At 45.2% G+C, this 12,921-nt stretch overlaps 1 protein-coding gene across 1 annotated transcript; it reads right to left on the bottom strand.

Moving 5' to 3' along the window:
• Window positions 1-590: 590 nt before the first annotated feature.
• APLNR (apelin receptor) lies at window positions 591-5,585 on the bottom strand. Its single transcript, XM_081839640.1, has one exon. The coding sequence runs from the start codon at window positions 4,422-4,424 to the stop codon at window positions 3,306-3,308; it is 1,119 nt and encodes a 372-aa protein (XP_081695766.1). The 5' UTR covers window positions 4,425-5,585; the 3' UTR covers window positions 591-3,305.
• Window positions 5,586-12,921: the final 7,336 nt, after the last annotated feature.

Below are 12,921 nucleotides of genomic sequence, written 5' to 3'. Positions count from 1 at the left end.
CAATCATAATAAAATTCAAAGAGGAATTTTAACCAGATTGCCCTCTCCTATTCTCCTTTCTGCAGTCTTTTCAAGGCTTTAAGACAAGGGCATTGACAGCTCAGAAACACATCACATATGCATAATCCAAATTAGGGTGTGCACTTTCTCTGCCCAAGGAGAAAGAAGCTGACACACACAGAGCCCTTTTAGACATTAGCCAAAATCAATTGGGAAAGCTTGTTCTGGATTGCGTGCTTTTCAGGTTGCAGCTGGGGGTGGGGTTTCATGTTTAAATCCACCTATCTAAAACTTTCTCTTCATCTAGAAAACTAACATTCCATAGAGAATTGTTCAACCTCATATTTTCCCTGAAATGCTACCTTTCTATATCCGGGGAGGTTTTTTAAACATGAAACCTCCCACCTGCACCCTGAAATGGTACAATTCAGGGAAGGTTCTATCGCTTGGTTCTGTTAAATGCATCACAACCTCAGTCAGCAGTACGTCCTCTCCAGAACGAGAGCCATCTGCACATCTATTTTTACCACTGGGAGAGAGATTCCCCTCCCCCACCCTGCCCCAGGAAGACAGCAAAGATGTAGACTTCATACATTTTAAGATTCTTTAATTCAACAACAGAACATTACATTCTCAGGTGGAAAATGAATTTGGATTAGGCAGGATAAAAAAAAATAATGATGATGAATACTTTTGTTTCAATAGGATCTATACAAAAACATTTGCATTTCCCAGTTCGCTATTCTTTATTCAAGCAGAGTATTTGATTGCTAAAAGCCTCTTTCCAGTCTGCAGCACTTGCTAAAATTTTAAAAGGTCAGCAGAAATCTTATACAAAAAAAGTTTAGAAAATTAAACATGAGTCATTTTTAAAATAATCATTCAGATATAAAAAAAATATAGCAAGTGAGAGATTCAATTTATTTATTTTTTTTTTTTTTTTGCAATTTTGTCCTAGGGTCTCTAGATTAATAAGAACAGAGAATGCATTTTTAAGGTCATTTCATACATAAACCTTTTGCCAACAGACAAATTCCTCAAGGCTTGTTCATACGTTGCAGAGAGCACAGGTACAAGCTTTCTCTACACACTTGCAAGTCTTTGTGCAAAAGAGTGCAACTATCTGATACTGTATGTACAGCTCCACTATATGTGTAGACAGGTACACAGACTGCACACTCCTTGAATGCAACATGTGAACATGCCTATAATAGTGTTCTGGAGCATTTTGCTGCATGGCTCAATATACTAAACTGAAGAATGAACACAAGGAAATTATCAGAAAGTTGCCATTTGGTCCCAACCCCCTTAAAAGGAAGCTCATATGCAATAGTAACTGCATTTTGCCATTTCCGTTCATATTGCCTGCAAAGGGGGGGGGGGCGGGTTCTGTACACATTCTGGGAGAAACCAGCTCCCAGTGAATTGTGGGGAAAGAGGGGGATTATACCATAAAAAAACTGAAAACCCAAGAAGTCACTCCTACTAAACCATCCATAATTGTGTGTGTGTGTGTGAGGAAGGGGAGATAGTTTCTCACACCTCACATCTTTCCTTCACATCTTGTGGCAGGAAATAAAGTGGGAGGGGGTGTTAAGGGACAGGAAAAGAGGGAGAAGAACAAAGGGAAGGGCAGCCTGGAATCTGTTCTCAGTGTATCTTATAAGGCACATTTCAACTACAGTGGTACCTCGGGTTAAGTACGGTACTTAATTCATTCCGGAGGTCCGTTCTTAACCTGAAACTGTTCTTAACCTGAAGCACCACTTTAGCTAATGGGGTCTCCTGCTGCCGCCGCACTGCCGGAGCACGATTTCTGTTCTCATCCTGAAGCAAAATTCTTAACCCGAGGTAATATTTCTGGGTTAGCGGATTCAGTAACCTGAACCTTATGTAACCTGAAGCGTATGTAACCCAAGGTACCACTGTACAGGGAGCAGGCCGGAGACCTCTGTCCATGGTGCCAGTCCTAGTGCTGGATCTTAAAAAGGATACATTCCTTGAGCTGTGGTCATTTTGCTCCAGCGGAGGTCTAGAGCAACTGGGAGCTGTAAATCAATCACATCCCCAAGTGTCTCCTGAAGAAGAATGAATTGTGTGGGTGGTGTGAGGCAGGGAATCCTGACTAGAGGCTGGCTCAGACAACAGCAGCAGCAAAAGCAAAAAAGTAAAAAATAACAACAGCCAGCTACAGATAATAAGTTATTACTCCCAGGTTTGGTGTTATTTAGGGAGTGTGGGGCAGAATGAATTCTGACATTGCTGCATTGCAGGGGGTTGGACTAGATGACCCTTGGGGTCCCTTCCAACTCTACAATTTTATGGTTCTATAACCAGGGGAGGCGGGATTCACTATAAGCTAAAAATCCTTACCCAAGGTTGCAATCCTATGCTGCTTACTTGAAAGTAAGCCCAGTGGAACCCAGTGGGACACACTGGATGATACTGTCCTGATTTAATTGGAAATGAGTCCCATTAATTTCATGCGCATGGGATTGCTGCCTTTCTAGAATGCCCGGGATTTGCCTAGAAGTTATAGGCTGACTCCTCGGTGATCAAACAATCTGTGCAACCCCAGTTATGCCTGCTCAGAAGTCTGAGTTCAAGGGGACTCGTTCCCAACTATGTGTGCGTGGGATTGCAGACTTTGCTTGCCTCCTAAGACAGCGGGTCACCTCTTAAGGAACTAACTCATCTCTGCTCCCTCTTTCCTGCTGCCTTGCTACTGGAATGTCAAGTAACACGAATTAAGGCAGATTTATCTTTGCACCATATCCCCATGCCAATAAAAAGCACAGATGTGCAGAGGGGGGGACAGAAGCAAAACTGTATTGAAAGTGCTATGGGGCAGGAGACAGAGCCAGTGCCTAGCAGAGTTATGTTTCAGCAGCACGGCCTGTATTTTTTGCTCCAGAACAGCTGGCAGAGCTCCTAATTGTTCCTTGGGAGCTTAGCTCATCCCATCATTGCAGGATATTCCATCCTAAGAAGAGGTCAAGTGGCAAAGTTAAACATGGATGTTGGACCACATCTCCCATCACCCCTGACCTTTGGGCCATGATGGGAGGTGGGGTCCAGCAACAATTGAAGACCACCAATTTTTCCAGCTCTGGTTTAGGGGACGAGGTGGTGGGCAGAGAAAGACAAAGAAAGGCAGAATGGGGTGTAAGTCAGAAGGGGTAAGGGAACCCTGAAAAAGAAAATAGCATTAGAAAGGAAGGGCCCACAGAAGAGGGTGGAAGAGAGGAAAACAGAGCCCCTTATCTCCAAAGTCCTTTACATGTGTGTGTGGCATAGTCCAGCTTTTATCCCCGGAGCAGAGTCTCCTGGCTGTCAGGGCACTGCTTCTCCCTCTGTGCATCTGCTCCTTTCCCCAGGTGGTTCTGGCTGTGGCCGGAGGAGTAGCTGGCCGACTTGTCCCCGCCAGATCCTGCCAAATGCCCTGGGCTGCAGCAGAGGACGGCGGCGCAGGCCTGTCGGAAGCGGGGGTCAAAGAAGGCGTAGAGGAAAGGATTGAGGCAGCTGTTGATGTAGGCCAAGCAGCTGCTGTACGGGTGGAGGTTGCTGAGGAAGGCGTGGAAGCCGCAAGACAAGGGCATCACCCCCCAGTCCATCAGCATGTAGATGGTCTTCACAAAGTGGAAGGGCAGCCAGCAGATGGCGAAGGTGGCCACCAGGACGATGATGATGGTCAGCAGGCGCTTCCGCTTCCTCAGTGCTTCGGTGCGCTCCTTTCGGAAGTGGCCGGCAATGGTGCGGGCAATGAAGAAGTAGCAGGTCAGCATGATGGCAAAAGGAAGCACAAAGCCCAGGAGGGTGGAAGACAAGCCCAGCCCTGCTTCCCAGACCTGCTCGGTCTCATCAGTGGCCACGCTAGAGAAATTCATGTAACACGTCACTTTGTCTGTCCCGGTGAAGACGGTTGTGCTCCGGAAGATCATGGCTGGCAAGGCTAGGAGTACTGCCATGGCCCAGAGGGTTAGGGTCACCAAAAGCCCACTGACCTTGGACCTCAGCTTGGCATTTGCGATGGGGCGGACGATGGCCAGGTAGCGGTCAAAGCTGAGCCCTGTGAGGCAGAAGACACTGGCGTACATGTTGACAAAGACCAGGTAGCTGCTGAGCTTGCAGGCAAAAGAGCCAAAGGGCCAGTCGTAGTCCAGGATGACGTAGGTAGCCCAAAGCGGCAAGGTGACCACAAAGGTGAGGTCGGCCACTGCCAGGTTGGCAATGAATGTGTCTGCAGACCGCCGTTTCTCCTGGCCTCCACAGAAAATGGTCCATAGCACCAGGCCATTGCCGGTGGTGCCTAGGAAGAAAACCAGCAAGTAGATGGAGGGAATCAGGATCCTGGATGAACTCCAGTCCTCGTAGTCACACTCCAGAATGCCTGGGTAGCTGTCGGTATCGTTGCTGGACTCCATGCCTGCTCAAGAAGGAGAATGTGGAAGAGGCCTCTCTTCCAATCTTGTAGAATCCTTCACCAATCTGGATCCACTCCGTACAAGTTCCTTCCTTGTTGCAAGGAGGAAAAAGTCCCAGTGTCTCAGCTCATTTGACTCTCCTGCTCCTCCTTATCACAGCTTTAGGCAGATCTGGCCAGGGGCTTGCTCAGCCTGTGTGTCATCTCCTCCTCACTCTCACACACACACTCAGGAGGCTGCAGTTCCTTCCTTGGGATTTGTCTTAAAATCCAGGCGACCCAGCCCCCTTTCCCACCCCTCCCTTTGCTTTCACTCAACATCCTTATGTGAATTGGACGACTTGACCCCCTGCAGTGCTGGGCAGCTCCATCTGTCATTTGTATCCACCCACTTGCAAACAAACCATACACATCCTCTCATCCTAAACTCTCCAGAGCAAAAAAAGAAAGAAAGAAGGGGGGGTGGAATGCAGCTGAAGTCCAAGCAGAGATGCTGGTGGGTGCGGGTGGAAGGAAGGCTCACTGCCCCAGTTCACAAACGCCTTGCTAACCTGATCTAATTTGTCTGTCAGGTTCATCATGAGCCTCTCTTAGTTTTAAGAGCAGTGCAACATGGAACAAAAGAGTGCCCAAAGCAAAGAAAGCATCAACTTAAGTCAATCCTACTTAGATGCAGTAATGCTGTATTTATTTTGAGTGGCATTTGTTCATGCAAATAGGTTTGGTGGGGTCAAGGATAGTGTCACGAGTGAGCTTGGAGGATGCAAAACCAATCTGAATTTTAAATAGGTTCTGCTTGGTCCTTGGGAAGGATGGAGATAAGCTGGAGACAAAATGCAGATGCTGCTTATTCTTCCAGCAACATCTCAAGCCTAACTGCAGCTTATGTCATTGGTCCCAGAGATGAGAAAAAGAAGGCTTGGTGTGTGCAGAATATACGAGATGCATTTCCAAGCTTTAAGGAGGGGTGGGATTTACAGGGGGCCCAAACATCTGAAGAGCGTCATTGATCTAGGAACTCTCTCCCCACAGTCTAGGGCAAGGATAGGGAACCTGTGCTGGTCCGTGTTGTTGGACACCATCTCCCAACAACCCTTGCCAAAATGACCAGAGGTTGGCCGCCACTCCTCTGGACTAAACAGATTTACCTGTTCTGCACCTCTGAGATCAATAATGGCACCTTTTTATTTTTTAAAAAAATAATCCAAATAGCTTTTTATAAAAAAAAACCAAAAACCATTGCTGCAATCTTGAATTAGAATTTTGAAATCCAGATCTTTTCTATTTTTCCAAACAAAATAATTTACCTGAAATTGGCTGTAACTGATGTGGGCAGCAGTCCTTGCCATCTCCGGCATCAGTCATTTAATGCAGTAAAAGTTTTCCCGCAGCAACATATGTGAGTGGCATATGTATGTTGCATGTGCTACTAAGGAATCCAAAATGAAGTTTGTTAACTACAGTAAATGGTGATTCCAACCAGACACTACCCAGGAGGAGATGCACAGGAGAAAGAACGATGGTCTCTAGAGCCTGCTAACTCGCTTTCTAATATGAGGCTGCAGAGTAAAATATTCGTAGGACCGCAAGTCTCATAAAATGGCAATGTCCTCATACTTATAGGGTATGGCACTGTGGGTTAAACCACAGAGGCTAGGACTTGCTGATCAGAAGGTCAGCGGTTCGAATCGCCATGACGGGGTGAGCTCCCGTTGCTCGGTCCCAGCTCCTGCCAACCTAGCAGTTCAAAAGCACAGCATAGTGCAGGTAGATAAATAGGTACCACTTCAGCAGGAAGGTAAGCGGTGTTTCCGTGCGCTACTCTGGTTCGCCAGAAGCAACTTAGCCATGCTGGCCACATGACCCGGAAGCTGTACGCTGGCTCCCTCAGCCAATAAAGCAAGATGAGTGCTGCAACCCCAGAGTCGGCCACGACTGGACCTAATCGTCAGGGGTCCCTTTACCTTTTACCTCATACTTAGGGTAAAAACCAAAACAGAAATTCCATGTGTTGATTGGAAACAAACTGACTTACAAACCTTTGATTGAGATGAATACAAATATGGAGAATCTGGAAGAGCTTTGAGAAAGAGTTGCAGGAAACCCTATCAGACTCAGCCCCTGAAATGGTACCTCTGACCTGACTTGCCAAAAGGTCATATAAAAAGTCTACTCTGAAGACTAATTTGAACCCAGGTCACAGGAGATCTCAGGACAAGACCAGACCCTCGTTGCTAATAGTCAACAGCAGCTACAATCAATTTCTTTGAAGTGTCTACAGTAGTGCCATTGCTTATTGGATTTTATCTGCATTCCAAGAACATCTGGCTTATTGTACTAAAAAATGGCTTTTGTGCTGACCAGAATGCCATGCCTTATGGTCACGTATGGCTTTGGTGTTTGATCTCTCTCTGATCATTTTATCTGCTCTTTGTGTTTTGCTGGTCTGCCTGATAACTACTGATATCTGTCATAGTCAGCCTCAGTTCTCTTAAGTTTATAGTGCATGCGTTGTGATACCATCAGTATAACAAGACAGCCTCTATGCTGTTTAGGCTTAAGTTTTCCTCCCTGAAATGCTGGACTTCTCAATTGCTTAAGAAAACTAGGAAAGAAGTGTACTTTGATCTAGTTAAACAGACCCTGAATGCTTACACTATCTTGACTGTGATTTGCCTGCCTTCAAGGACTTCAGGGTGATATACAAATCTTCTCCCCACCCACCTCCAATTTATTCTTACAACAATCCTGCAAGGTAGGGTATGGTGGCCAGTCTAAGGTGAGCATCATGGCTAAGTGGGGGATTTGAACTTTGGTCTTCCCAGTCTTCGTCCAACCAATGCAACACACTGCCTCTCTCATTGTTTCACTCTGGAAGGATTAACAACAGATATCTGCTCAAGTCTACAGCTGGGGAATTAAAAACAAGAAAGCATGTCTGGCTTAGTCAAGGGAGCAATTTCCCCAAATCATGCAAGCCATTTGTTGAAAAGTAGAAAATCAAAGCGAGCCTGTGTGGTACTGATGTAGCAGGCCAGCTTTGATTATCATTATATGATCAAATACCATTCTTGTTTTGGAAAACATTCAGTCTAGATCCTTTTGCCAATGGGTAAACCATCTCATTCTCCTCTTCACATACCAGGGAATAAGCAAGATGTCATGGTTAGTGGGAGATCCAAGTCTCCAGCTGCAATAATATTTAAGAGTTATTTAGCACAACTGAATCATACACCTTTTTTCAGTAATTCTGAAGCATACAAGGTAGGTCAGAATCATTAGCCCTGTATGGCAGATGGCCAAGTGGCTGAGCCTATCAGTTTGCCTAAGGCTAACTAAGTAGTGAGTTCATAGCAAAAGGTGACATTTGAACCAGAGACTTCCTGATTCACGGCCCCCTTCCAACATTATCAAAACCACTAGATGAACTTGGGTATCAGTATATTATGGTGTGATCCTATACTAGCATCAAAAGAAGCCCCATTGAGTGCAATGAAGCTTATTCCCAGGTAAGTGGGTACAGTGATTGTAGATCACTAGGTAGCCCTTGGGAACATCATCATTTCTAGAAAACCTATCCACTTCATGTGAGGAACTAGCCAAAAATGTCAAGCCTCTCTTTTGCCTCATTTGAAATGAGAACACAATTTAGAATAAACCTCGGTATGTGTGCTTCATGAGCCAAGATCTACAGTTCTATGGCAGGCAAGCTATATATTGTGAAATACTTCTTCAGAAATGCTAAGCCATTAGGGGTTGTTTCACCCATGAATGAATTTCCATGGAGGACATTATGAAACTCTCACATGGAGTGGGTCACATGTGACAAACACGTGGGCTTGCACATGTACACACATCCAAATTCATTGTGTAGGAAAGCCAGTTTAGGTGATAAAGCCCTCAATATAATGTTTTAAAACACACAGGCAACTAACTGAAAGCACTGTTTTCACTAGCCTTCCAAAATTTTGGGACTACAACCACCAGCCCAGTCAGCATGAACATTTTGTTTTAAGTGGCACATAGATCACATCAGGGTAGCCTGTCTCTTGATGGAAAGGACATTGATCCCAGTGCTTCTGGGTCTATACTGCTTCCATACTGCATAAGAACATAGGTGCCTGCTGGTCAGACAGATGGTTTATTTAATCCAGCATCCCATTTTCCACAGTGGCCAATCAAATGCTTCTGTGAAGCCCCCAAGCAAGACACGAGAGCAACAGCATCTCCCATTCATGCCCACCATCTTAAGTTCAATAAGTATATTTTGACCTTGGAAGTTCTAAATGCATTCTACATAAAGACTACAATCTGCTATGCTCCATCACCAGCCTCAAGGTTAAAAATAAATTGAGAGATTTCATGTTCCAGCATTTCTCAGAGTCACTCCATACAATCTAATGGACTTTTATCTCCTGAAATTCAGAGGCTACTACTAGTCAGGGCATGTCTTGGGAGTCAAGGAGGCTGGAGGAAATGCTGTGCAGGTGAAAACAATCCCATCCTATTTTAAAGAGGTTAAAGATGTGTCATAATCACGTCTGACGCTTGAGCTATTCAAAGAGACACGTGGAACAGACCTTGACTTCAGTTCCTGTACCAGAAACAGGATTATTCCGAGAATCTTACAAACAGCATTTTTTCACCCCTAAATTGCTATTTCAAGCCTGTGATAAACAGGTAAGGTAGAACAGCAATTTGATCAGCAAAGAGCAGTTTTGTAAAGGTGACAAAATTTCAGAAACCTCCTGAGTCATTACAGCGTTACAGTCTAAATAGACTCCAGCAGATCTTTCTTTAACCCAATTGCTTAATTTTAAAAACACAATAACTTCAGCTAAAAAAATAGAATATGACTGAATTATCAGTCATTTACATATATGCTATGTGAAAAATCCTCAAAACAGCTATTTAGGCCAGCGATGAGGAACCTATGGCCCTCCAGAATGTTGCTGGAGTAAAATTCCCATCATTCCTGATCACTGATGGGAGATGGAATCTAAAAACATCTGGACAATCAGTGGTTCCCCACCCCAGCAAGGGACATCTTTCTTTCCACCTCCAAGATTAAAAAGCATATTGGGGGTGATATTTTGAGCTGGGAAATTGCCAGAATAAAAATGGTTAAGCACCCTTCCATCTGTCTTTCTCACACCCCACCTTGTAGCCTGCCCAGACCAAGTTTGGCTTTTAAAAACAATAATGAATGGAGAGGACTACAACTGTTGCTGCCACATCACGTGTAGTTTGGAGCTGAATGTTGGAAGACCCAGGACAGACAAAAGGAAAGACATCTTCACATATTGGATTCACTTCCACAAGTAATGGTGGCTACCAACTTGGGTGGCTTTAAAAGGCTAACAAGGGCTACTAGCCATGGTGGCAATGTTCTACCTCGACTAAAGGAGGCCACAAGTTTCTGAATACCAGTTGCTGGAAACCAGAGAGGGTGCTCTTGTGCTCAGGTCCTGCTTGCAGGGTTCCCAAAGGCATCTGGTTGGCCACGGTGAGAACAGGATTCTAGACTGGATGGGCCACTGTGCCTGATTCTGCAGGGCTTTCCTTATGTTAGGGCTGGTCCACACTCCCGTTTGCCCCATGCTTTCAAGAGATTTTTCTTTTGTCCCACCACTTTCCCTGAGAAAACCTGCTGTTTACTGCTAAATCTGAACAAATATCCATTGCATTTTCTGCAGATTGACATTTGTTTTGATTCAATAGCAAAGATTGGGTTTTCCAGGGGAAAGCAGCAAGGCAAAAGAAAAAGCTCTCAGACCCATGGCTAGAAATCATGGGACAAATGGAAGGGGGGGAAATGGAAGTGTGGAGAGAGCCAGGGGCTTGATTAAGGTCACCTAGAGAGCTTGTGGCAGAGTGCAAGATTGGTCCTGGTTCATCTAGCTCAATCTCATAGTACTGCAGGTACTCCCAGACTCTGAAATATCTTTTAAATTAAGTTGATGGATGGGAGTAGGAGCTTTTCTAGGAAAACAAAAGGTGTGCATGATGTGACTTTATCATTACTATTTAATATGGGTCTGGTATTGACACGACGTCAGATGTTAGACAGCTTTGGGAAAAGCAACTCGTATTTTAAATTGCAAATTCCAGCCAGGTCTAGTCTAGAAACTGGTGTTACAAATCAAGCTCAGAGAGGAAAGATTGTGAATTTGAGAGTGGCACAGATGAAAGAGTGGGGAACAGACACGGCAAAAAGGGGTTAGACGTGACTATGCAATAAATAAACTCAGAGAGCGGCATCTCCAGCCTCTGGTGTTCCCTTTGATTCCATGCTGCCCAATCTCTCCCGCCATGCCCTGGTCAATTACCTTATTATTACATACAAGCAAGTACAGTGGTACCTCGGGTTACATACATCTCAGGTTACATATGCTTCAGGTTACAGACTCCGCTAACCCAGAAATAGTACTTCGGGTTAAGAACTTTGCTTCAGGGTGAGAACAGAAATTGTGCAGCGGCAGCGCAGCGGCAGCAGGAGGCCCCATTAGCTAAAGTGGTGCTTCAGGTTAAGAACAGTTTCAGGTTAAGAATGGACCTCTGGGACGAATTAAGTGCGCAACCAGAGGTACCACTGTATGACCAAGTAACTGCCCTGTTTTCCTCAGAAGGGAGGGAACTAGAAATACCTGGGGGTATCATATTTGAAAACTTCACCTGTCTAATGCAGCCTTCTCCAACATGATGTCCTCAGGCATTTTGGACCACAATTGATAGCAAGAGCAGCCAGCACAGCCAGTGTTGAGGGATGATGGGAATAAGTGTTTGGTTCAACAACATCAAGGGAGGGTGGTACCTGGTTGGGGGAAGGCTGGTCCATAAATAAATGCAAAGGAAGATTCAACTTCTAAGAGATTTGGCCTTTTGTAAAAGCAACTCTCCTACACTCTCTTCCATCTTTGTTGGGGACACAGCTACAGTCCTACCCTCATACCATACATTTAAAGCACCAAGACTCCTAGAAACTCAAATTTACTTCTCGTAGGGCTACAGCTCCCAGCACCCTTAGTAAAATATAGTTCCCAGGATTCTATGGGGGAAGCCATTGGGCTTTAAATGACAGCCAGTGTGATGTAGCGGTTCAAGTCCCCACTCAGCCATGAAACTATTTGGGGAGCCTGGGGCCAATCACCCCAGTCTCACCTACCACCTATCCACTACCTTGAACTCCTTGGAATAAATAGAAATGTATGTTGTGTCAAAGAAATATCTTTCTTCGATTGCTGTCAGTGTTTTGATGTGCTGGGCTAGGCTAGTGAGCCAACAAGCATGCGCTACTAGCACAGAGGTACAATGCCAACCAGTTTAGCTGGAACATTCCCTTCTCTGCAGTCAGGCCTGGAAACGTCAGCCAGGCTCCTTTCGATCGATGGAGATGTGTAGCAACAGCTGCAGGGGCCTCCCTCCAAAGCGCCGGCTGCCACTCGCCTGTCTATTTCCGTCCCTTTTCCCTCAGTGCTGCAAGTGCGCCTGGATGTTGGAGAAGATGCCTGGCTGAGATTGAGAGGGGGGGCAGGAAATGGAAGGGAGACAGGAAGGAAAGGACAGGAGAGCTGGGGCCAGCATACAGTAAGCAAAGTATTTATAGCGTGTCTCACTGTAACAATGAGGGGATGTGAGCAGTGGAGAATCTCTGCTTGGATGCAGAGGGATGCATAAGGAGATAACAGAACTCTTTCCTCCCATCCAGAGCTGAATGACTATCCACTGTAGGCATTGCAGCACAAGTAAATAAGGCCCCAAGCCCATTATCCTTGGAGTGCCATAGACCTTCTCAGCACAACAGATAGAATAACAGAATTTCATAGGGTCATCCAGTCCAGCCCCCTGCAATGCAGGAATCTCAGCCAAAGCATGCAGGACAGAATGGGAAGTGAAATTCCAAAGGTATGTGGTCTTGCTATTGTGAGGGGAGGCAGCACTTGATGCTTTGCACTCCCAAGCACAGGTGAGGATTTGTGCACAGCCCTCAAAAACTGAGATACATCACTCTTCCCTATTTTGCCAGTTTGCATTCTCCACTAGATTGCTATAGTGTAGTCTCTAAATAATTTTGAAAGCTAAATGAAAAGGGTCTCAACTTAGCATAGGCAAGGGAAGCTTGCTGCTTCTCATCAGCCATTTTGCACACAAAAATCATTAAGCAGTTATGACTCTGATGCAACAGACATTGTCCACCAGGAAAGAGGAACCATTGACCCTCCAGATGTTGTTGGACTGCAGTTCCCATCATCCCTGGCCACTGGCCATGCTGGCTGAGGCTGATGGGAGCTGGAGTCCAACAACAGTGTAAGATTATCTACACCATAATTATAATATAAATGAATGTGCTAAGTGTTCTTTAGTGTAGCATAGCCTTATGGGCAGGAAAGGGGGAAAAATCATCTCAACATGCAATTCCAAGATTTTCCTCCCTGCCAGTTTAACAAACATGTTTTTAATTTGCACTAAAACAAATTTATCCACAATTGTATGCTTAT

The sequence above is a fragment of the Podarcis erhardii genome (assembly GCF_964252035.2).
Source record: "Podarcis erhardii genome assembly, chromosome: 1".
In the NCBI taxonomy this organism is placed as follows: Eukaryota; Metazoa; Chordata; class Lepidosauria; order Squamata; family Lacertidae; genus Podarcis; species Podarcis erhardii.
This window is presented reverse-complemented; position numbering and strand designations above follow the sequence as displayed.